At 40.2% G+C, this 26,784-nt stretch overlaps 1 protein-coding gene across 14 annotated transcripts in view; it reads right to left on the bottom strand.

Annotated features, from left to right (window-relative positions):
* Positions 1-12,436: 12,436 nt before the first annotated feature.
* The window catches only part of LOC117523394 (regulating synaptic membrane exocytosis protein 1-like), a 343,959-nt gene continuing 329,611 nt past the window's right edge, over positions 12,437-26,784 (bottom strand). For 13 of the 14 annotated variants that reach the window (XM_034184908.1, XM_034184909.1, XM_034184910.1 and 10 more), the window contains 6 exons: positions 23,503-23,535; positions 20,392-20,557; positions 18,695-18,807; positions 14,913-15,014; positions 14,484-14,623; positions 12,437-12,685 (listed from right to left, as the gene is read on the bottom strand). In XM_034184908.1, the coding sequence (XP_034040799.1) occupies positions 12,467-12,685; positions 14,484-14,623; positions 14,913-15,014; positions 18,695-18,807; positions 20,392-20,557; positions 23,503-23,535 (773 nt within the window). In that variant the 3' untranslated portion in view covers positions 12,437-12,466. The remainder of the gene's footprint in view (positions 12,686-14,483; positions 14,624-14,912; positions 15,015-18,694; positions 18,808-20,391; positions 20,558-23,502; positions 23,536-26,784) is intronic. The other variant, XM_034184915.1, reaches the window with a different exon arrangement.

Below are 26,784 nucleotides of genomic sequence, written 5' to 3'. Positions count from 1 at the left end.
ATTTTAATGATAGGCAAATTCAGTGGACAAATTTGGTTACCCACTTTTTATACATTATTGTTTTGTCACTTTTTTCTGTGTATATAATAAAGTATGAGTACCTGTTGAAGGATCCCAGGCAGCAGTGTGTTATAGGACATAAAACAAATATTTTGAGGATCAATCATTATTCCTTTTTTTGTGCTGACATTTACTGCTATTGAATTAAACCGTTTTAGTTGCATTATGATTCTGACCGATATCAACTAATCTGACTGAACCTGATTAAAATTGAAGTTCGCATCCTGGTTTGTGGGAGATCTAATTAAATAAACAAACAGCAACGTATCTCGTAATTAAGTGGTAATGGACTTCATCGTGAACCTCAAATTATTTATAGATTGTTTAGTTGATGATGAAATCTGACACTGATGGGCAGCTCTGCAATTCTGTGATTAATCATTACGTGATTATCAAGTACAGTGCACCCGGAAAGTATTCACAGCACTTCACTTTTTCCACATTTTGTTATGTTACACCCTTATTCCAAAATGGATGAAATTTATTTTTTTTTCCCCTCAACATTCTACACACAATACCCCATAACGACAATGTGAAAAAAAAGTTTTTTTGTTGTTTGTTTTTTTAGATTTTTGCAAATTTGTTAAAAATAAAAATAAAACCACAAAAACACCAAGAAGAAATCACATGTACAAAAGTATTCCCAGCCTTCGCCATGAACCTCAAAATTGAAATCAGGTGCATTCTGTTTCCACTAATCATACTTGAGATGTTACAGCTTAATTGGAGTTCATCTGGGGTAAATTCAGTTGACTGGACATGATTTGGAAAGACACACACCTGTCTAAATATAAGGTACCACAGTTGACAGTGCATGTCAGAGCACAAACCAAGCATGACGTCAAAGGAATTGTCTGTAGACCTCCAAGACAGGATTGTCTCCAGGCACAAATCTGGGAAAGGGTACAGAAACATTTCTGCAGCGTTGAAGATCCAAATGAGCACATGGCCTCCATTATCCACAAACGGAAGAAGTTTGGACCCACCAGGACTCTTCCTAGAACTGGCCGCCCATCTAAACTTAGCAGTCAGGGGAGAAGGGCCTTAGTCAGGGAGATGACCAAGAACCCAATGGTCACTCTGTCAGAGTTCTAGCATTGGAGAGAGGAGAACCTTCCAGAAGGACAACCATCTCTGCAGCAATCCACCAATTATGGCTGTATTGTACTGCACTGTACTGTAGTGGCCAGATGGACACCACTCCTTAATAAAAGACACGTGGCAGCCCACCTGAAGTTTGCCAAAAGGCACCTGAAGGACTCTCAGACCATGAGAAATAAAATTCTCTGATCTGATGAGACAAAGATTGAACTCTTTGGCGTGAATGCCAGGTCTCATATTTGAAGGAAACCAGGCACCATCCCGACAGTGAAGCATCATGCTGTGGGGATGTTTTTCACCAGCAGGCACTGGGATACTAATCAGGATTGAGGGAAAGATGAATGCAGCAATGTATAGAGACACCCTGGTTAAAAACCTGCTCCAGAGCGCTCTTGACCTCAGACTGGGGCGACGGTTCATCTTTCAGCAGGAAAATGACCCTAAACACACAGCCAAGATATGAAAGGAGTGGCTTCAGGACAACTCTGTGAATGTCCTCAAGTGGCCCAGCCAGAGCCCAGATCTGAATCCGATTGAACATCTCTGGAGAGATCTGAAAATGGCTGTACACCAACACTCCCCATCCAACCTTGATGGAGCTTGAGAGTCGCTGCAAAGAGGAATGGGCAAAACTGCCCAAAGATAGGCGCACCAAGCTTGTGGCATCATACACTCAACAAAAATATAAACGCAACACATTTGGTTTTGCTCCCATTTTGTATGAGATGAACTCAAAGATCTAAACTTTTTCTACATACACAATATCACCATTTCCCTCAAATATTGTTCACAAACCAGTCTAAATCTGTGATAGTGAGCACTTCTCCTTTGCTGAGAGAAGCCATCCCACCTCACAGGTATGCCATATCAAGATGCTGATTAGACACCATGATTAGTGCACAGGTGTGCCTTAGACTGCCCACAATAAAAGGCCACTCTGAAAGATGCAGTTTTATCACACAGCACAATGCCACAGATGTCGCAAGATTTGAGGGAGCGTGCAATTGGCATGCTGACAGCAGGAATGTCAACCAGAGCTGTTGCTCGTGTATTGAATGTTCATTTCTCTACCATAAGCCGTCTCCAAAGGCGTTTCAGAGAATTTGGCAGTACATCCAACCAGCCTCACAACCGCAGACCATGTGTAACCACACCAGCCCAGGACCTCCACATCCAGCATGTTCACCTCCAAGATCGTCTGAGACCAGCCACTCGGACAGCTGCTGAAACAATCGGTTTGCATAACCAAAGAATTTCTGCACAAACTGTCAGAAACCGTCTCTGGGAAGCTCATCTGCATGCTCGTCGTCCTCATCGGGGTCTCGACCTGACTCCAGTTCGTCGTCGTAACAGACTTGAGTGGGCAAATGCTCACATTCGCTGGCGTTTGGCACATTGGAGAGGTGTTCTCTTCATGGATGAATCCCAGTTCACACTGTTCAGGGCAGATGGCATACAGCATGTGTGGCGTCATGTGGGTGAGTGGTTTTCTGATGTCAATGTTGTGGATCGAGTGGCCCATGGTGGCGGTGGGGTTATGGTATGGACAGGCGTCTGTTATGGATGAAGAACACAGGTGCATTTTATTGATGGCATTTTGAATGCACAGAGATACCGTGATGAGATCCTGAGGCCCATTGTTGTGCCATACATCCAAGAACATCACCTCATGTTGCAGCAGGATAATGCACGGCCCCATGTTGCAAGGATCTGTACACAATTCTTGGAAGCTGAAAATGTCCCAGTTCTTGCATGGCCGGCATACTCACCGGACATGTCACCCATTGAGCATGTTTGGGATGCTCTGGACCGGCGTATACGACAGCGTGTACCAGTTCCTGCCAATATCCAGCAACTTCGCACAGCCATTGAAGAAGAGTGGACCAACATTCCACAGGCCACAATTGACAACCTGATCAACTCTATGCGAAGGAGATGTGTTACACTGCATGAGGCAAATGGTGGTCACACCAGATACTGACTGGTATCCCCCCCCAATAAAACAAAACTGCACCTTTCAGAGTGGCCTTTTATTGTGGGCAGTCTAAGGCACACCTGTGCACTAATCATGGTGTCTAATCAGCATCTTGATATGGCACACCTGTGAGGTGGGATGGATTATCTCAGCAAAGGAGAAGTGCTCACTATCACAGATTTAGACTGGTTTGTGAACAATATTTGAGGGAAATGGTGATATTGTGTATGTGGAAAAAGTTTTAGATCTTTGAGTTCATCTCATACAAAATGGGAGCAAAACCAAAAGTGTTGCGTTTATATTTTTGTTGAGTGTATTTAAGAAGACTTGAGGCTGTATCAACAAAGTATTGAGCAAATGGTGTGCATACTTACAATATGTATACATGTGATTTCTTTGTTTTTTATTTTTAAATAAAAGTTTTACAAAAACTTTTTTTTTTCATGTTGTCATTATGGGGGTGTTGTGAGTAGAATTTTGAGGGGAAAAAATGAATTTACTCCATTTTGGGAAAAGGGTGTAACATAAAATGTGGAAAAAGTGAAGTGCATCCTTTCTGGATGGACTGTATGTCTGTAAATATCAGCTCTCTTCTGAAGAGAGATTTTGAACGATTAAAAAGGCAATAAGTAAATAAGTAAATAAATAAATAAATAATGCAATGGAACCAAACACCAAGCAAAAAAAAAACAAACTTTTTTTTTCATATTGCTATATTTTTTTCATATAACCACCTATACACAATGAATAGTAGCTGCAGTGAATGCTATTTGTAATTTTTTTTGTTGTTGTTGTTACAAGATTTTACTCTTTTTTTCCATATGTATTACTGTGATCCAAATTTGCTTATTTTCTTATCAATCTAGTACACCTCGCTGTCCACAGGGTGGTGATCGTGCCCTACATACTGTCTAAACAACGTGGAACTGTGATTGGAAGACTAATGTTGACAGAGTATATTCTATTTTAAGGAGCACATGCTGATGCTGAATTTATTGATGTAAGTACTTTATGCAACATTATATTGTGGTTTAAACTGATTCATATTGTGACAGAATTGTAAATATCTGACTGACATTTTAGCACAAATGTCTCACACACACACACACACACACACACACACACACACACACACACACACACACACACACACACACACACACACACACACACACACACACACACACAGAGTTGAAAACACACTTTCACTAATACCAGGGATTTTTTTATGGGTATATATCAAATAATTAATTCATTGCTTACATGGAAAGTAGTAAAACAAATTTTAAATTGACCATGTCTTGAAGAACCGTTCCTTATTAATCCATGCTCCCGCAGCCAATTTTGACAGAACTTGTACTTTTTTGTACATCCAGAGGCGTGTAGTGCCTCATCACCACCAGCTTCACTTGACAGATCACGTGACCTTATTGACATTAAAGTTCTGATACATTTGTTTGTCCCAGCAGAGCAGAAGTCTATGTATGAAACCATGTTTCAATATCTCATCTAGATATTGATATATGGCCAGGACAGTTGGGTTGGGGATGAGAGTGACCCAGGTGGCATGCAGTCCATCCCCACCTCTCAAGATAATCCATTAATGAATTTTAGATATACTGACCACTGATTTGGACTCGACTGATGACCTTGACATGACCTGTGTTGCAAGTAGACAGTCCACTGGTCCTTAAACAATATGATTTGTTTATCCACCAACTCTGATTGTAATTTCTCTTTGCATTTTGAAGATTTTTCTATTAAACAGTTGAGGGAGATAAAAGACAAGTACAAAGACGACATTGCAAGTACTATATGTGTGGGGCTAAAATTGATAATAATCTTTTAAAGTATGTCACATTATTTAGATTCCAAACATATTCGTTAAGGGGGTAAAAACAACAAAAACAGTGAAAAGGCCAATTTGTTATGGTTAATTGCCATGCTATGTAGGAAAAGAAGACTATAGATGTTAATTACTATTGTATTATTCATTAAGGCATCAGACAGGAATTAAGTTACAATATTACAGGTAATATAAACAAATGGGAGAAAGTGAAACTGGCAGGCAGAGTTTAAAGCAACATTCTGCACATTGAATACTGTATTTTTTTAAGGACTGGACTTGTGTGTTTAAATGCATATCTGCATGTTTCTACAATGATGTGCTGCAGTGCTGACACAGATGACCGCCATCCTGCTTTGTGCGCATCTGATGCCGTCAGATCTAACAAGTAAAGTAGAGTAGTTCCTGAGCAGTACTTCGCTGGCAGGCCACTTAGGAAGACCAGGGGCGGCATGTGTTCTTCATGCAGAACTGGAGTTGGATCAGGACAGGCAATGCAGGTCTGTACTGGGTCTGCTGTGGTGACCCTGAACAGGCAGGGGCAGCCAAAAGACAAATAACAATGCTGACATTGATGGTGCATTCAGTGACGACTTGTTATTTCAATTGTGTTGCTATTGGTATGACCAAAAAATTTCTATCAGCAACAGCACACACCTGGGAAAACCAGACGCACTTCTCCTGCAGGACCTTCTGACCTATACATTGATAATTAGTCTCAGTATTATGTGTCAGTGTAAGCAGCTCTTAAAACAGTGTATTTTTGCTCACATTTAGGTTTTCAAACAGTGCCTGATTATTTGGGAGTCCCAACAAAAAGGTGAGTCTGTGCTGTTATTCTGCACAGTACGTTTTGCAGAAATGAACTGACACACGTGCTTGATTGAGTTTTTTTTTTTTTCCTGAAATGTGTATTTGCTGTCTTATGACAAATAAAATCAGAAAAGGTGAGACAATGATGTGAGGCAACAAGATGGGATGAATGTTCATGGTGATGATGGGGGGGGATTTTCGTTTGCTCAGCATTTAGTGGCCCGAGTATTTCAAGATGACAAACAAAAGGTCAAAGGTAAGGTTACACCTTATCTTTGTGGAGTGCAATGGGGTGACCTATATTGATATTTGGCACCATATAAATAAAATGAATTGAAAACTGAATTATAAAACTGTATGTGGTCAATAATCAAGTTATTTCGAATTACACCACAAGATGGCAGTGGCAGTCAGGAACTGAGCACTGAACAGTTTGTGTTCCTCAATTTGTCTTCACAGCATTCAATATTAAAAAAATATATATTAAGTGTTTTTTTCTGTTGTTAGGGGCCATTCAAAAATTACATAACGCAAGAATAGGCCATTTTTGATACCCTGCTCCCCCTTGTAACACAGGCACATACCCCCTTCCTGTTACATAACTCCTGATCTTACCCCTCTCACTTGTTTTTCCATGATTAGATTATGATTTTTCCATGATTAACAAATTTTTTGATTGCTGTCTGATTGATGCCTTGCTCAATAAAAATTTTGTTGGTGCACTGTCTGCCCTCGGAGGCCTGAAGTTAGTTACTCAAGTTATGGCTTTACTGTACCCATTGGAGACTGTTCAAAGAGATTATATTGTACATTCTAAGTGTCACTCTGTGTCATTGATCTTGTAATTTGTTGGCAAATATTGCAATTTAATTCCTGTCTGATGCCTTGTACAATAAAAGTTTTGTTGGTATAAACTATAGATTATTTTTTTAATGAAATATCTGGCCAAAATTTTTCAATGTACTCATCGTACTACGCCGTATACCAGCATGCTCCAACGTGCTCGTAACTTACCCATAACCTATTAGATGCAAGCCAGCGTATTCGGTGTATTTTGCATACGTTGGCATATGCTGCCTAACTCGTCATCTAAAAACTTTCCATTCCAAAGTCACTTTTTCCAGAATGCTAATATTCTGTTATCAAACAATACGAGGTCTATTAGAAAAGTATCCGACCTTATTATTTTTTCAAAAACTATATGGATTTGAATCACGTGCGATTACATCAGACAAGCTTGAACCCTCGTGGGCATGCAAGTTTTTTCACGCCTGTCGGTTGCGTCATTCGCCTGTGGACAGTCTTTGAGTGAGGAGTGGTCCACCCCTCCCGTCTATTTTTTCATTGTTTAGGAATGGCTCAGAGACTGCAGCTTTGCTTGATCAAAATTTTTTCATAAACTGTGAGGCACATTCGAGTGGACACCATTCGAGAAATTCAGCTGGTTTTCGGTGAAAATTTTAAGGGCTGATGAGAGATTATGGAGCGTTACTGTCGCTTTAAGGACAACACATGGAGCCGGAGGGTGCGCCGCGCTCTGAGCCGCCGTCGTCAGCCTGTTTCGAGCTGAAAACTTCCAAATTTAAGCCTCTGTTGATCCAGGACATCGTGAGAGAACAGAGAACTTTCAGAAGAGGTCGGGATCAGCAGTTTATCCGGACATTCCACTGTTAAAGGAGATTTTGTAATGAAAGACGTGTGGACGGATTCGCGCGTCGGCAGGCAGCCGCTCATGGCCCGGCGCCACAGAGAAACACCTCCGTTGGAAGCGTTACGGGACACGTTTGAACATGCCCAGCTGTTAAACAATTTCTCGGATACTCACTCGACTGAAAACCATCGAAAGCCGCCTGACTTTTACGAATGGTTATCAACACGGAGGTGTTTCTCGGACTGCTACAAACTCAAAACTGATTGGAAACTCCACTTGTCCACTGTGTCTTCCCCATGTGTCAGATCCTTAAGATGCCAGAAACTGAAAAAAATACTTGTAAAAATGTGAGAATGGCTAATTTACATAAATCAAGGTTGATTGGGGAATCTTTTGCTGTAGAATCAGTGCCACAATTTCTCAACATCACATCCAGTGAGTCAGCACTTCATACAATCTTGAGAAATGTTGGTTAACCATGTCCTACTTTTTCTGGGTCAGGCTTAAAACTTATCATACAGTATGTTAATATTGCATGCTGTTTAAAGAAGTATTTATTTTGGTGTATGATGACCCACTGAAAAGCTGACAGTGCATACAATCTGGTGATGATGACTATTTTTAAATCATTTTATATGGAAATAAAGTAGACATGGTAGCAGGTGGAACACATACATTGTTTGATAAAATGAAACGTGCAGTTAGGGAAAATTGAGTTTGAATGGTTTTACCAAAGGTGTATGTGAATGTACAGTAGTGTTCAGAATAATAGTATAGTGCTTTGTGACTAAAAAGATCAATCCAGGTTTTGAGTATATTTGTTATTTTTACATGGGAAACAAGGTACCAGTAGATTCAGTAGATTCTCACAAATCCAACAAGACCAAGCATTCACAATATACACACTCTTAAGGCTATGAAATTGGGCTATTAGTAAAAAGAAAAGGGGGTGTTCACAATAATAGTAGCATCTGCTGTTGACGCTACAAACTATTATGTTCAAACTGCTTTTTTTTAGCAATCCTGTGAATCACTAAACTAGTATTTAGTTGTATAACCACAGTTTTTCATGATTTCTTCACATCTGCGAGGCATTAATTTTGTTGGTCTGGAACCAAGATTTTGCTTGTTTACTAGTGTGCTTGGGATCATTGTCTTGTTGAAACACCCATTTCAAGGGCATGTCCTCTTCAGCATAAGGCAACATGACCTCTTCAAGTATTTTGACATATCCAAACTGATCCATGATACCTGGTATGCGATATATAGGCCCAACACCATAGTAGGAGAAACATGCCCATATCATGATGCTTGCACCACCATGCTTCACTGTCTTCACTGTGAACTGTGGCTTGAATTCAGAGTCTGGGGGTCGTCTCACAAACTGTCTGTGGTCGTTGGACCCAAAAAGAACAATTTTACTCTCATCAGTCCACAAAATATTCCTCCATTTCTCTTTATGCCAGTTGTGTTCTTTGGCAAATTGTAACCTCTTCTGCATGTCTTTTATTTAACAGAGGGACTTTGAGGGGAATTCTTGCAAATAATTTAGCTTCACACAGGCGTCTTCTAACTGTCACAGCACTTACAGGTAACTCCTTACTGTCTTTGAACATCCTGGAGCTGATCAATGGGTGAGCCTTTGCCATTCTGGTTATTCTTCTATCCATTTTGATGGTTGTTTTCCGTTTTCTTCCACGCTTCTCTGTTTTTTTTTTTTTGTTTTTTTGTCCATTTTAAAGCATTGGAGATCATTGTAGATGAACAGCCTAGAATTTTTTGCACCTGCGTATAAGTTTTCCCCTCTCCAATCAACATTTTAATCAAACTACGCTGTTCTTCTGAACAATGTCTTGAACGTCCCATTTTCCTCAGGCTTTCAAAGAGAAAAGCATGTTCAACAGGTGCTGGCTTCATCCTTAAATAGGGGACATCTGATTCACACCTGTTTGTTCCACAAAACTGACGAACTCACTGACTGAATGCCACACTACTATTATTGTGAACACCCCCTTTTCTACTTTTTTTTACTAATAGCCCAATTTCATAGCCTTAAGAGTGTGCATATCATGAATGTTTGGTCTTGTTGGATTTGTGAGAATCTACTGAATCTACTGGTACCTTGTTTCCCATGTAACAATAAGAAATATACTCAAAACCTGGATTAATCTTTTTAGTCACATAGCACTACTATTATTCTGAACACTACTGTATATCCACAAAGGTGCATAAAATGGGTTTACCCAACTTGCAAGCACACCTACCTGCTTCCGCTGTGGCTAGAGGAAGAGCCAAGGAAAAATAAGTAAATAAAAGGTATGAACCTCCCCACTAACCACATCAAGCGAGTGGATTCATGAAAAAAATGGAAACGTACAATGGAAACAAAATCATGTGACAGTCAGTCACATGCTGCATGAGGCTCTGAAGTCATCTCCTTTGTGATAATTTGAGACCACTCCTTTTAGCAAAGATCTTCTTCCACATAGTCTTTTATTTGTAAATCATAAAAATGAACTCTTGAATATAAAACATACACATCAGTAGAGCCACATCTGTTATACAAACAAGAACTGTTGCAGTGAATACTTTGTCTTTCTTCGAGAATCGTGGTTTGGGGTTGGGGAGCCATGGGCTGTAAACAATCAGTATTCCTGGAGTTAATACTGACAAAGGAAAGGGCAACAGAAACATGTCTGCAAAACCAGATTGCTCATTGGCTTTAGAAGTCCAGTCCAAACCATAAGTAATAAATGGGGGACAGAGAGGAATCAAGGGGTCGAAGAAAGAAAATGTCCAAATGCTTCTGCTTTTTTTTCTGCACCTATAGGAAAAATAAAGGCCTATTTGCGCTCCCTTGTGGCTTAGTGCCGCTCAGCGGCTTGCGCACATTTACAAGATGCGGATTTCCCTCAAAGACCAGGAATGTTTGTGTGTCAGCCATATTTCCCCCATTTTTTTTTTAACTCATTAAGTTCAAGCCGCTCATCCTGATTTGTATGTACAAGGTGTGCATGTGAGTGCGTTGGTGACGGGTGTGCAGTCAGATACACTCTTTTTTATATTCATATATCTTCATAATTTCTGTCGAAACTCATAATTACATTTCATTATACATTTATCTGTTATGCAGACATTCTCTATCCCTGTCTTCAACCACAGTTCAGACACCCGCGTGCGCTCAGTACTACAGAACAGCACTGTTCATCATAGGGTTCAAATTAAAACCGGAAACAAATTGATTTTCGTTGGTTTCTGGAGACTTCTCTAGATGTATATTTAGACCCAGAGATGTAGGCGTGGCCTGGGTAGAGTTGATTCCCCCCACCTCTCCTCAAAATGTTCCACGCCCTCTGAGGAGGAGGAGGGGGGTTGGCGGGGTGGCTTGGCTTTACCCGATTTGTATTCATATTCAGTACGAGCAAACTGTACAAGAACATGCAACATACAAGCTGGCCTAAAAGTATGTGGAACGAACACACATAATCTAGTCTTTTTTTAATCAGCTTTTTTTTTTTTTTTTTGAGATTTGTTCGTTAATTTGTCTTGTCTTTGTTTTACAAAAAAAAAAAAAAAAAAAAATTAGCAAACGAAATGAAACAAACAAAACAAAGAAAAACAAACAAACAAAAAGAGAAACGTGCATGCAGCTTGGGGCCGGGGAGGCGTCCGTCCCCGAGTCATGCTGCTCCCTCCTGCAGGGGGAGACTGAAGGGGTACGAGGAAGGGCAAAGAGTGCTGGGGCGAATGTGACCTGACTTTTATCGCCTGCCGCAAAAAAACAAACACACACAAACACACGGAGGGAGTCTGCACCTTAAGGTGCCATTCTGATTTCTTGGCAAAACAGAGAGAAAGAAATCATTCCAAATGAAAAAGAAATGTAAGTTGGCCTCTATGTTCTTTCCTCTTCAGACAAAGAGGAACAGGTTTTATTGCCTCTGCCTCCATTAAAGAGTCAAGCTTTCTTGTGCTTGCATTCATCTGTCACAAGGCTAAAAATGTGCACGTGCATGTGCAGGCTCCCTGACCCGACGAGGTTATATAACCGTTCCCAACTGCTGACCATCGTGCTTATTGATACTGACGCTGTTACCGTGGTAACAGTGGTAGAGACATCACAGCCAAAAATTCTGTGTAATGGTGCAGCTGTTTTAAACTGCATGTTTGCTACAAAAAAATCATCCTGTGGCCTAGCAGTAAGCTCTACTCTGATTGGCTGGAGGGCTACTGGGTGAAGGACAGCATTGAGAGTGCTTAAACAGGGTCTGCGCTGGGAGAAAAGAAAGAAAGAAAGAAAGAAAGAAAGAAAGAAAGAAAGAAAGAAAGAAAGAAAGAAAGAAAGAAAGAAAGAAAGAGTGCTTAAACAGGGTCTGCGCTGGGAGAAAAGAAAGAAAGAAAGAAAGAAAGAAAGAAAGAAAGAAAGAAAGAAAGAAAGAAAAAGTGAAAAAACAGAAACAAAAAATAAAGAAAATTAAAAACAAAGAACAAAAGAAATAAAAAGAAAAACTAGAAAGAAAGAAAGCAAATAGAGAAAAAGAAAAAACAAAAGAAAGAAAAGAAAGTGGGAAAGAAACAGAAAAAAAAACAAAAAGGGGAAAATAAATAGTAATAGAAATTCAATATTTAACAAAAATAAAAACAAAGAACAAACAAAAGAAAGAAAAAGATAGAAAGAATAAAGGAAAGCAACCAACTTAAATGTCAGCTGCTGCAGCTTAAAGGAGTAGAAAGAAAACAAAGCTTGAAAAAGAACAAGAAGAACAAAAAGGATGAGGAAGAGGGAAGGTATGAGACATGATTGTCAGACTCCAGCTTAGCTTTGATTGGCTAGTTCTGTCTCTCCCTCGCTCTCTTTCTCTTAGCTCTCCATCTGGCTTTAAGTTGATTGACCGAGGGCTTCTCCTTGTCGTCTTTGAGTGCGCTTGTGCCCTCTGTGCAGTTGTGGTCCAAAAGCTGTGGTCCATAAGAGTTTGTCATTTTAGGGATATTGGGGGGGGTTGTGGTTGCCATCCGGTCACTAGGACCGAATGCCCGGTGGCGGTCCTGAGCTGTCCAATGATGTTTGAGATGCTAACCGCGTGAGCGGAGCTAATGTAGGGTCCACTAAAGAGGATGGCGGAAACAGTTTGTACCAGCCAATCACTGTACTTGAGAGGTCCAGCTCCTCCAACAGGATCTGTGCTACACCCATGAAACATTTATGGTCCAGTCGTCCGTAGTCGCCCCATACTATGACCTAGAGAAGAGAGCAATACAGATGAGCCAAACTAGTACTGTTATGAGGAAAGTAAAATGTGATAACATTTTATAGTTCATACACAACAACAAAGGCAAAAGAATAACTTGACTATGGTAACTTCATGTTATTATAATTCAGTCCTATTTTTCAGCATTTTTACCCAAGGCCATCAAATATGGCTATCGGGTATTGCGAAGGCTTTTCATCCATCCGTCCGTCTGTCCGTGCTTAGCATAAGTTCAGTCCTATTACTGGTAGGGTCTTCAAATTAATAGGGAACATTCTTGGGAAGATGGCTAACCTTGACCTATTTTAAGAGGTTAAAAAGTCACATTCTGAACCTAATTCTATGGTATGATATTGCGATCGTTTGTATGGTGATGTCACTTCCTGGTGTCACTAGTTGCTAACTGCACTGTGTTTTTGGATAGAAATAACACCTTTCTCATATATTATGTAAAAGCTTGTGAGAAATAAACACTTCTAAAACTTTAAATGCTGTTTTTGGAACCTAATAACACCTCTGAACTGATTTACAAGAGAATTTACAGACATTAGCATGTACGATAACTTCCGCTATCTCAAAACTAACTTTCTCAGGAGATACATTTGTCTCATTAATACCTGCAAATGCACAGAGGTTGATCTACAAATATTCCTTGATTTGTACAAATTCCACTCTTCTCAAAAGCTCATACATGCGCACACAAAAGGCCTCCTGCAGATGCCATTACAAGGTAGATATTGTTTTTTATTGATTGATTGATTGATAGAGTGGCTTTATTGAACATGTACAAATTGTATGTATGACAATAGGATCTTTATAATTCATTAAACAAATGCAAATTATGAAGAACACAATGTTCATACGGCCGAGGGTATTTTAGCATTGCTTTATATTTTCCATACTATTTCTGCTTTGGGGGTCTAGAGTGGGGCAGATACTTTAGATTGTATTGCTCTTGAAACAATTTTATTCACTGTATGACAGGAACTAAGAGGAAAAAGACATTAAAAAACACTGAACATGTTACTTACAGTATGTAGTGTTAAGGCATGCTGTAATTAATACATATTGTTGGTGAATTTATTGAAAGAAGTTTTAGGAAAAAAGTGACTTTTTTGTTCTTTTGTTTTGTTAGGCAGAATCTGAATGTGGAGGATATGATTCTCAATTTGTAAATCTGTTTTATTTTAGGCCTAAATTTGTAACATTTCACACCCATGTCATGTTTCTGGCAAAACAACAGTTGCAATCAAATACATTTTCCATCTTGTATAATCTACAAATTTATGGTTTCTTAGTATAGAACAATAATTTGAGACGATTGTCCTCCTTGGCCCAATAAACTGGTTTTGTGGGTGTATCTCATTAATTCTGCCAATAAATGTTGTATTTGAAATGAAATCAAATGCATAAATACAGAATACAATGCTTAAACTCTTCAACTAATAGACACATGAGTGTAATAAACATTTACATCAGGGCCTGTGATCTCCAAGAGCACAGTTACTGACCCCTAAAATATGTGTTTAAACTGTAGTACTTATTCCCTTTTTGGAGGATTTTGAGAGACTACATATTTTGTCACATGTGGCTTGTCACATAGAAATTCTGTCATCTTGTGGCTGTAGATGATAATGCAATATTTTTTCACATCTAAGTCACTTAAGTCACAGGACCAGCCAAACAAGTAAAAAAAAAAAAAAAAAAAACTGACATAGTGCATAAAACAGTATTTGGGATGGTATTTTATTGCTGAGTTGTTGAGTGCACAGACACATTAAGGGTTACCTGAAGCACCTTCCCCTGTGGACTCTCATCAAAGAGCAAGTGCTGCTGGTAAAGTGGCTCCAGGGTCTTTCGTGCAATCTTGGTTTTCTTTTTGGCTTTACATGTTCCATTGTCCAGCAAGTACACCTTCACATAGGGAGCTGGAGATTGAGGCGTGGGATGAAAATGGAAAAACAGGAATGACAAAAAGAAGGAAAAAGATGAGTGAAGGGATGCAGATGGACAAAGGAGTTAAGAAACAAAGATGCATACAAAGGAAGAATGGAGACATTTGCATTTTTTATCTTTAGACTGTTTGGTTCAAAGGGCTATTAAAATAGTCAGGTGAAAAAGTTTGTATTCTTAATTCTGTGTGTGTGTGTGTGTGTGTGTGTGTGTGTGTGTGTGTGTGTGTGTGTGTGTGTGTGTGTGTGTGTGTGTATGGATCACCTGGGAGTGATTTGGAGCCAGGTTTGGGGATAAGGCTTCTTGCCCTGATCACCTCCACCTCTAGCTGGCCTTTCTTATCCATCAAACCAATCTGGACATCACCTGTAAAAATTTAACATGATTTATGAGACATGTTCATTGGTGCAGTGATTTTCAAATTTAAAAAATAAATTATTTTCATTTATATAGCACCAAATCACAACAAAGAAGAAACCTCAAGGCAGACCAGACTTGAAGGGGTAACCCTTTGCTTGGGCCATGCTAGCGACACAATTGACAACTGACAAGTGGTTGACTTCATTCATTTATTTATTAAATTTCTTCCACTTGTTGTGGTGGCAGTAGACCAAGCAGCTCATTCCACACTTTACTATCCTCGGCCAAGTCCTCAAATTCTTCCTGGGGGATCCTGAGGCATTCCCAAGCCAGCTAGGAAATGAAATATAACCCCTCCAGCATGTCCTGGATTTCCCCAGGGGCCTCCTTTCAGTTGCCTGGAAGACCGCCGGTGGAGCACAAAAAGAGGGCATCCTCACCACATGCCCAAAGCACCTCAACAAATTCCTTTTGATGTGAAAAAGCAGCGGCTCTACTCAGAGTCCTCAAATATTGGAGTTTCTCAGCCTGTCCCAGACTGGAAGCCCAGACATGCTAATGAGGAATTTTATTTCTACCATTTCTATCCGCAACCTTGTTCACTTGGTCATTTCTCCAAGTTCATGACCATGACCAGGTGAGGACATGAGGGTAAATTGACTGGCAAATTCAGTGTCTTGCCTTATTGTTCAGCTCTTTCTTCAATATGATGGTCCAGTACAGTGTCCACAGGACCTCAGATGCAGCCCCTACCTGTCTATCAATCTCACACTTCATCTTACCTACACTTGTGAATAACACCCTAATATACCTGAACTCCTCTTGGGACAGTAACTCTTGCCTAACCCAAAGGGAACAATCCATCTCATCGTGGTGACGAATTTGTGTTCTCCAATGATCCTGGACCTATGTTGTCTGGAGCATTAGCTCCTGGTTGGGACATCCTTGGCAATTGGTTCCAGGTGAGGAGACAGACAACGGATGATTCAAAAAAGACCCATTGTGATTGACACAATAAAGGATAGAGTCACCTTGCCCAGATTAGGGAAACTGGCCCTCCTCCTTTAACCTGGTCTGGTGTGTGTGTGTGTATGTGTGGTGGTGGTGGTGGTGGGGGGGGTTGGAAGGTGAGTGCCTAGTGGCCGGATCCACAGCCATGGGGTCGGTCTCGCTCAGGCAGAAGAAACATGATGTTAACACCATGTAGACTCACCATCCACAAGGAGAGAGTACAGGGTCTGGTGCATTGTTCTACGGCCAGTGGACAGGACAAAATCCCATATGATCTGACACAGTTAATAATAATAACAATAATAACAACTGATACAACTTCAGTTCTACTTGGAGAAACTGCTCAAGGCTCCTTGCGTTCAAGTATGAATCAGGACCTACTCTGTTTCACTCCTGAGAGCTAATATGATTGTCACCAGAGCAGCATGGCTGTCAACAAAATGTGAATGTCTAATTTTGACAGGCAGAGTATTTCACAGTGGTGAAGCATGATAAGAAAAGGCTCCACAGCCTGCTGACCTCTTTTTCATCATTCACTGTTGCAAATTTCTCTTTTAATTTCTTGTGGCAGTTAGGGTTATAGTGAGTTGTGCTCTTGCGTCAACCCAAAGACACCCAGAAGGAAAAGTACAAAAATTGGGTTTATTAATAAGGACATTTGTCACGACAGGCAGACTTTTATGGCACAGAGACAGACAGCGAAAGACATTTGTGGCTATTTGAATGAAAGAAATATCACAACAAATAACTTTGAAAAGGCAGGATTAGTTGAGTATGCTAATAAGGTGGATAACTTTGGCATTCTGCCACAAGAAGCCCACAACAAGGAGGACAAATCCAAACAATACCGATCAGTTTTATATGATGGGAGGACGATCATTGTCCAGATGTGACCACTGCTGACTTTTTCCTGAGAAGATTGGACTTTCCAGTTGTTGCACGTCAAAACAGAGTGTGTCAGTGAGTGACCCTGTGAGGTCTTACTTGTGAGTACTGCAACAATTAGAAGATGCCTATGTGAAGCCAAGCTATGGGCAAGAAGTCGATGCAAAGTCCCATTGTTGAAAAATGGCAAGCTTAAGAGGTTACAGTTTGCCAAAGAATATCTTAACTGACACAAAGATAAATAGAGCAACATTTTGTGGAATGATGAAAGATTGTTCTTTTGGGTGTAGGGGCAGCAGACAGTTTGTCAGATGACTCTCAAAAACTGTATTCAAGCCACAGGAGACTGTGAAGACACTGAAGCATGGTGGTGGCAGCATCATACTGTGGGGATGTTTTTCAGCAGCGGGAACTGGGAGACTAGAGTCTAGTTCCAGCATTCCTCTGTGAAAACAGGATGACCTTCCAGAATGACAAGCATCTCTGTAACAATCCACCAATCAGGCCTTGATGGTAGAGTGGCCGGATGGAAACCACTCCTTAGTAAAAGGCACGAGACAAAGACTGAACGCTTTGGCGTGAAGGCCGGGTGTCAGGTTTGGAGGAAACCACCAGGCACCATCCCTGCAGTGAAGCAGAGTGGTGGCAGCATCATGCCGTGGGGATGTTTTTCAGAACTGGGAGACTAGTCAGGATTGAGGGAAAGATGACTGCAGCAATGTACAGAGACATCCTAGATGAAAACCTGCTCCAGAGCACTCTTGACCTCTGACTGGGGCAGCGGTTCATCTTTCAGCAAGACAATGACCCTAAGCACACAGCCAAGATATCAAAGGAGTGGCTTCAGGACAACTCTGTGAATGCCCTTGAGTGGCCCAGCCAGAGCCCAGACCTGAATCTGATTGAACATCTCTGGAGAGATCTGAAAATGGCTGTGCACCGATGCTCCCCATCCAACCTGATGGAGGTTGAGAGGTGCTGCAAAGAGGAATGGGCAAAACTGCCCAAAAATAGATGTACCAATCTTGTGGCATCATATTCCAGAAGTCAAGTCTTCTGGAATATGATGCCACAAGATTCATTGTCATTGCTGCCAAAGGTGCATCAACAAAGTATTGAACAAAGGGTGTGAATAATTATGTACATGTGATTTCTTACTTTTTAAAATTTTTAATAACATTGCAAAAAAAATACTTATCATGTTGTCATTATGGGGTGTTGTGAGTAGATGTTTGAGGAAAAAATGAATGTGTTCAATTTTGGAATAAGGCTGTAACATAACAAAATGTGAAAGAAGTGAAGCACTGTGATACTGTCTGGATGCACTGTACCCACAGAGAGTCAGCTTTGCGGATTATATTTTTAGGCTGTATGAATAAATTTAGCATTATAGGATTGTATAGGTAAGCAGGATAATGTAAATGTAATGTAGATGTGTCATTTTTGTAGGATTTTCAAGCTAAAACTTCTTCAGAATAATGAAGTATTTGATCAGCTACTGAAAACTGAGGTTTGAATGACAGCAGTTTATTTGAAGTGGACACCAGCAACAGGTTGATACAACTTTTTTTTTATTTTGTTCCTACCTAGGAAAAAATCAAAATGTGGCAAGTTCCCTTAAATCAATCACTAATAAACCTACTTTTAGTGACAGTGAGCCTCTAGTACGAGGCTCACTGTGCATTGAGGCAACATTCTCCTGCTTCTGTCTATTGTTAAAACTTAAAATCCCATGGTTGCTCAGAAATGTGTATAAAATGTGCAGTGGAATTGATGAAGCTGTCACTCACCCATGGCAGGTGTCGCCAATGTTTGCCTGCCCACCAACTGACCGGGACCTAAACCATCCAAGAAGTCACGGAACTGACTGTCGGCACTCAACCGCATTCCTGAGAAGATCAGACTGAGACACAAACACACAATGCTCACATTAACTCAAAAAAAAAAAAAAGACTACACACACAACACCACATGTGAGGTCAGTGAGTCAGTCGTTTGGCAATAACACTTTAACAAGCTGATCGTAAGAAAAAACACATTTCTTCAAATAAGGACTTGAACCTAACACACATTTTGTTATTGACTGACAGCTGGTGGAGGGTGTATCCCACCTCTCACCCTATGACCGCTGGGATACACTCTGATTCTTCTGTGACCCTGAACAGGAGTAAGCTATTTGAGAAAATGAATGAATGAATTACTTCCACTAGTGTGCAGAAACAAGTCCTATGTTGGATCTGAGGCCCATAGGGTCCGTGTTTATTCTATCCAGGGGGAGATGTAGGTTGGACCTGTTCAAAATATCAAATGTTACAAAATCTTTTGGGCCACATGTTGTTCTTGTTCCACTAATAAAATAAAAGATCTGTGCCCAATTTTATTGTAATCAGACATTGTTTAGGGGTCCCCCACAAAGCAACAATTTCCTCAAACAAGCAATGTAGTAATGCAGTAATTCCAGTAATGTTCTCCTCTGGGTGACCAATCAACCACCACTTTTTGCGATTAGAAGCCATCACATGTCCCTCTAAAAGAAAAATATTGGCATCAGAGTCTTCTCCCATTAGGGTGGCGTTGCCTTGCCAGCGGAGGGAGAGGAAAATGTGTCACTCTGGGGGAGCTCTAAATCTTATCTGATTGAGTTCAAATTTCATCTGTACCTATAAAACCCCAAGTGGAACAAAAACAACATGTGGCCCGAAGTCTCTCACAACTTTTATTTTTTCACTATATAACATGAACAGTCCTATTGTAGGTCTGATCCAAAACAGGTTGTTGCCCCAGCCAAAGACAGTGCCCATTTACAGCTGGGTGGAATGAGACAATGAAGACGAAGAGTCTTGCTCAAAGACACAGATATTTAGCAAGAGTGGGAATCAAACCCAGGTCTGACTGTCTTAGACTTTATTTACATCAATAATTAAGAAATACCAACATTGCCAAAGAAAAGTAAATCTGTCAGGAGTAGGCAATTCTCAAAAACTGAGTGACCAAGCAAGATGGGGACTAGTCAGGGAAGCCACCAAGACACCCCAACAACTGAAGGAGTTGTTGGCTTCTGTATCTGTGATTTTGGAATCTGTCCATAATGCTATTTTTTCTGTTGTATCACCAGATGTACAGCTTCATGGTGGACTGGCACAGAGAAGGATAGGTCAAACACAAAAACACAACAAATCCAGGTTTGAGTTTCTCTTGTGCCAGTTTCTGAGAAGTGCTTTTTCCAGGCAGATTTACCTTCCAGCATCATGCCGTTGAACATATTCAGTGAAATGTGAATGTTCATATATTAATCCCCCGAGATGTCTAAAGAAATCAGGTTAGTCCCATTGAGATTGAGATCTCTTTTACAAGGGAAACCTGGACAATTTTATGTTTCCAATTCACCTAACTTGCATGTCTTGAGATGTAGGAGGAAAACCAGAGCTCCCGGAAGGAAACCCACATAAACACAGGAAGAACATGACAGTTGTTCATGTCTACATACTTCCCCTCAGAGCTGTAACTGTTCATGCTGCCATCAGTCAACTCTCTGCTGGCCTGCCGGTTCATTGCTGTCCCTCCTCGTGGGTATTCCACGGCCATACCAGTCTCCACACTCCTCTGGATGGTGCTGCCGCCACCCTTACCCACCTTCTTACCTGCTGGTGTTTCTGCAGAAAATACAAAAAGAACAACCAACTTTGAGCTTTCAAACAGTGGACTTGCAGTTTTAACAAAGGAGGTCAGTTATCAGGCGTGTCATGTCACAGCTTCCCAATGTTCAAAATCATCCTGCTTTTGCAAATATACACTTGTAGAATTGGACTACAAGCTTCCAGAGGTTGTTTCTTTTTGCATAAATGTCACAATTTTGATAAGCCTGATAACTATGAGACTTATCACTATGTAAGTCATCTCATGCACTAATTATTGCGCTTCAGTAACAAGGCAAAAACCTAAAAGAGAGCAGCAGAGGGATCCACTGGTGCACGAGGTGAGGTCTTTTGGGTTGTTAGGGTGCTTTCAGGGTTTGGAGAGGTGAGGGAAGCAGTCACTTTCAACTTGTTCGCATTAAGCAGCATTTAGTTAAGCAACGATTTAACAGCAGGAAGAGAAGGATGACAATCACAATCCACCCAAAAGCTCTTGAATGATTGGCAGAGACGGTCATTGTCATCCATTGTGCATCCAACCTTAAAGGAAGAGTTCAGCTCTTTCTGGAAAGCCCGCTGATATTTTTTGAACCATCATTAAATCCTTTTAGTCATATGACAGTTTAATAATGATTGTTTTTATTTATCTGTTGTTAGGAAAACTAAAAAAATGTGGAGAAGACAGTTACTACAACACATCAAACCACTAAAAATTTCAAGACATTCAGCAGGGCTTCTCAAACTGAACCACACCTTTAAACAAAATGGTGAGGAAGTAAGGAAGCGTGCAGGAGAAACAGTCCAGGAAAAGTTTTTTTTTTTCCCTGTCAAGAAAAATTACACTTTAGAAATCTATCTGTTCTCTGTCTGCCTGCAACTGTCTAAGTTGGATCTATGATGACTGTAATAAGAGTATGTCAGTACGTTTCAATTTAACTTATGCGAATACATTTAATTAACAGCTTTTATTCTATTATATGATATAGTGTATTGACAATATGCTTATACTCTGGGTGTAACAGCTGCTGTAACAAGAGAATATTATCTGATATCGCTATCACGATATGATGCATGATATGTGTAAATATGCATAATCATGCGTAAAGACATACAGTCCTAATCAAATTCATTGGCACCCTTGAATCTGCACTGAGAGCAGAGAATAGGCTGAGTCTAGCCTGGAAACGTGGAGATATGCTCTGGAGAGAAGGGGAATGAAAGTCAGTAGGAGCAAGACTGAGTACATGTGTGTGAAACAGAGGGAGCCAGGTGGAATAGTGTGGTTGCAAAGAGTAGATGTTTTTATGGTTGATGCTTTTAAATACTTGGGTGGAGAAAGGTGGCAGGAGTGAAGGATATCTGCAAGAGTGAAAGGGAAAGTTTACAAGACAATCGTGAGATAAGCAATGTTGTACGGCTTAGAGATGGTGCCGCAAACAAAAAAGACAGGAGATGGAGATGGAGGTGGCAGAGCTCAAGATGCTGCAATTTTCTTTGGGAGAGATAAGGATTGCTGGATTAGCAATTAAAATGTCCAATGTATATTATAATTCCCACCTGGCTTGGGAACACCTCAGGATCCCCCAGGAAGAGTTAGAGGACTTGGCTGAGTATTGGGAAGTGTGGGTGGAGCTGCTGCCTTCTGCCATGGTTACCCGGAGAAAATGAATGAATGAATGAATATCACAGAGATGGAACAGGTAGGGCAGCTTAGAAACAAAGTCAGAGAGGTGAGACTGAGATGGTTTGCACATGTGCAGAGCAGGGACGCAGGGTTTATAGGGAGAAGGATGCTGAGGATGAATCCACCAGGCAGGAGGAGAAGAGGGAAGCCAAAGAGGAGGTTTATGGATATGGTGAGGGAGGACATGGAGGTGGTTGGTGTGACAGAGGAAGATGGAGAGGACAGGGTGAGATGGAAACAGATTATCTCCTGTGGTGACCCCTAATGGGAGCAGCCAAAAGAAGAAGAACCACAACACAACAAGAAGATGTTTGTTGTTGTTGTTCAATAATGACAGATTATGGTTTTAAAAAGTACTGATTATGCAAAATACATGAAATTCTGTGTTTAACATTTTTGAGTGCCAATAATATTGACCAAGACTGCAACACAACAGTCTGGCTATTTCAAGCCAGCCACTAAACTAAGATGTCATGTGTTTTCTTGCTGGATCATAACAGGCATCATATCAACTGTCAGAGTTTAACATCAGTGTTTCAGAAGATGTGATAAGGGAGCTTAAAATGTTGTCAAGAATGTAAATAAACTCATTTTGGAAGATGCTGTTTGAGCTCATTTTTGTGATAAAGCCAAGTTTAATCATGATGGAAAAGCACTGTAGATAATTCTGGTATGTAATGCACATGCAGTATACCAATGATAAAGCAACAAAAAAAATACAAATTCATGTTCATTGACATGACCCCGGCATAGCTTTCAGAACTTTAAAATAAATGAAGTGTGCTCAGCAATGGAGCCATGGTACTACTGTACTGTACTACTACTTTTTGTGAAAGTCCAGTAATCTAAAGTGTATATGGGGAAATGTGTTTTGTTTTTTTGTTTTTTTCATATTTCACATTATATTCTTAGTCTGGCTGAATTGGTTGACAGGTTAAATTCCACGGTTTTCATTTTGAACAAATTTACTTTTAGTTGTGAATTCAATATTTTGTTTCGTCATATTGTCTAAATATAGTTGGCAAAATAACAATGTAATTTGCTCTTTACTTTTCTTTAATGAAGTAAACATCATCTTGCAACCAAAACAACCAGAACAACCAGCTCTGATCAATACCTGTGAACAAAAATAGTGACGTTTGCGTTGCAGCCCTAAACTGATGAGCAAATGTACTGTAAATTCTTAAGTGGAATACTACTTGCTCGAGTTTGCCTTTCTTTCTGTGTTATAGTATTTGCACATATACCTGTATTTCAAACTGTCTAACTATTGCTTTACCTTTCTGTCTCTCCGCCGCCTTACCAGCTGCCTCTGAAATAACACACAACAACAACAACAAAGCCAATAAACAAGAAAAAGAACAACATCAAGACCACATAGACTGGGAAAGGTGTTTGTCAATATAAAAAGTTTGAGTTTTTTCTGGCTCTAGTCTATTCGCATTGCAGTTTCTGTAAGTACACATTTTATATTTCTTCAGTAAATTGCATGAGGTGTTAGACGAATTGGATCTAAAAGCCCCAGTCACACAGTGTTTAGAGTGTCTGTGATTTAATGCAGTTGCCAAACAGTCACTGTTGCCACCCCCTCAAGAATATGGTATTGGACTTTTCTGAAAAAAAGGGGGATCATAACAGTGTGTTAGTGCCTTTGTGACCATTGCAATTACACACCATATGCACAATGACGGCAACACTGTTGTGGGACGACAGTGTGAAAGTAGCTTTTTTGCTAAAACTCACATGACTATGGTAGGACTGTTACTTGACTGATATGCATCTGAAGTACAGCCACTGACACTGTCACTGACAGTTCTACCAAGCTGCAAAAGCTGGAGGTGGTGTTGAACAGTGGTGTTTTTTGTTGAAGAGGACAGTGGATGTGTCTGCGCAAAAGAAGCATGTCTACAGCAACATGTGTGTGCTACTGCCATTCATATAGGATGACAAGCTATGCAAGACACAGGGACACACCCTGATGCAATTTTTCCATGATGCACCCCAACATATTTGTCTTGTAGGTGTGTGCACAATTGGACTAAAAGTTAAAGAAAAGTGCACCTCAAATAAGACATGGGTTGGTGCAAAATAGTGTGTTTTAAAATGGACAGCAATGGCATTAGTTGTTTGGCTAACAACACAGGACCACTGAGCAAACATCAGTGACATGACTGCTTAATGTTATACAACCCCAATTTCATTGAAGTTGGGACGCTGTGTGAAATGTAAATGAAAACAGAATACAATGATTTGCAAATCTTCTTCAACCTATATTCAATTAAATGCACCACAAAGACAAGATATTTAATGTTCAAACTGATAAACCTTTTTTTTTTGGTGCAAATATTTGCTCATTTTGAAATGGATGCCTGCAACAATTTCAAAAAAAGCCGAGGCAGGGGCAACAAAAGACTGGGAAAGTTGATGAATGCTCAAAGAACACCTGTTTGGAACATTCCACAGGTGAACAGGTTACTAACTGGAAACAGGTGAGTGTCATGATTCGGTATAAAAGGAGCATCCCAAAAGGCTCAGCCGTTCACAAGCAAAGATGGGGCGAGGATCACCCCTTTGTGAACAACTGCATGAAAAATAGTCCAACAGTTTAAGAACAATGTTTCCCAATGTTCAGTTGCAAGGAACTTGGGGATTCCATCATCTACAGTCCATAATATAATCAGAAGATTCAGAGAATCTGGAGAACTTTCTACACGTAAGCGGCAAGGCCGAAAACAAACACTGAATGCCCGTGACCTTTGATCCCTCAGGTGGCACTGCATTAAAAACTGACATCATTGTGTAAAGGATCTTACCGCATGGGCTCAGGAACACTTCAGAAAACCATTGTCACTTAACACAGTTCGTCGCTACATCTAGAAGTGCAAGTTAAAACTCTACCATGCAAAGTGAAAGCCATACATCAACAATATCCAGAAATGCCGCCGCCTTCTCTGGGCCTGAGCTCATTTGAAATGGACAGACACAAAGTGGAAAGTGTACTGTGGTCTGATGAGTCCACGTTTCAAATTGTTTTTGTAAATCATGGACGTCGTGTCCTCCGGACAAAAGAGGAAAACAACCATCAAGACTGTTACCATCGCAAAGTTCAAAAGCCAGCATCTGTGATGGTATGGAGGTGTGTTAGTGCCCCTGGCATGTGCAACATACACATCTGTGATGGCACCATCAATGCTGAAAGTACATCTAGCTTTTGGAGCAACACATGCTGCCATCCAAGCAACTTCGTTTTCAGGGACATCCTTGCTTATTTCAGCAAGACAATGCCAAGCCACATTTTGCATGTGTTGCAACAGCGTGGCTTCGTAGTAAAAGATGCGGGTACCAGACTGGCCTGCCTGCATTCCAGACCTGTCACCCATTGAAATGTGTGGCGCATTATGAAGCGCAAAATACGACAACTGTTGAACAACTGAAGTCGTACATCAAGCAAGAATGGGAAAGAATTCCACCTACAAAGATTCAACAATTAGTGTCTTCAGTTCCCAAGCACTTATTGAGTGTTGTTAGAAGGAAAGGTGATGTAACACAGTGATAAACATACTACTGTCCCGGCTTTTTTGAAACATGTTGCAGGCATCCATTTCAAAATTAGCAAATATTTGCACAAAAACAATAAAGTTTATTAGTTTGAACATTAAATATCTTGTAAAAAAGAAGAAATAACTAGTGCAGCACAGAAATAAGTGCAAAAAGTCTTTAATAAGGTGCTGAAAGGAAAACATTTTTGAACATTTTTTTTCCTTTCAGCACCTTAGTAAAGACTTTTTGCACTTATTTCTGTGCTGCACCAGTTATTTCTTCTTTTTTACAAATTGGTCCTGCCTGGTTGCACCAGATTTGTTTGTGCTGTGCAGAAGCGCAGTGAACTCTTTGTTTTTGCATTAAATATCTTGTCTTTGTGGTGTATTCAATTGAATATAGGTTCAAGAGGATTTGCTAATTATTGTATTCTGTTTTTATTTACATTTTACACAACGTCCCAACTTCATTGGAATTGGGGTTGTAATTAATACTTTTTTACTTTTTAATACAGTCTTCTTTTCATTCATCAACAGTTGGGTTAAAAATGGGTATGATCTGTCACCTTATTGATGAATGTGAATCGTGGTCAGCATGCAAAACCTGCAAAATACTTCCTATTCTGCCTCCATGAAAACCTTATCATGCGTGCACTATGACTGATTGGTAAATCCCTTATTGCATGAATTTTTCAGGCCAGATAGGCTTTATTTGGGTAGGTGGGGTGAAGTACTGTAATTCTGAGAAATTATCTGTATTTTACCATTTTGAAATACGACATACAGATTGTGTGCATCCATGCAACACAAATGTCTGTGTAAAAGGAACTGTCCAGTGTTTGGTTCTGCCATTGAGATGCATAAAAAGATGCATTTGAAAAACAAACTTTGCATGTTTGGTTTATCTGCCTTGTTGCGCACAACATACTCCATGGCTCTTAATGCAGATTGGATTATTTATTTACTTTTATTATTATTAATATGTATATGTTGCAGACATGAATGAGTGGAGCTCTTCAGCA

This window comes from Thalassophryne amazonica, chromosome 13 (assembly GCF_902500255.1).
Source record: "Thalassophryne amazonica chromosome 13, fThaAma1.1, whole genome shotgun sequence".
Classification (NCBI taxonomy): Eukaryota; Metazoa; Chordata; class Actinopteri; order Batrachoidiformes; family Batrachoididae; genus Thalassophryne; species Thalassophryne amazonica.
This window is presented reverse-complemented; position numbering and strand designations above follow the sequence as displayed.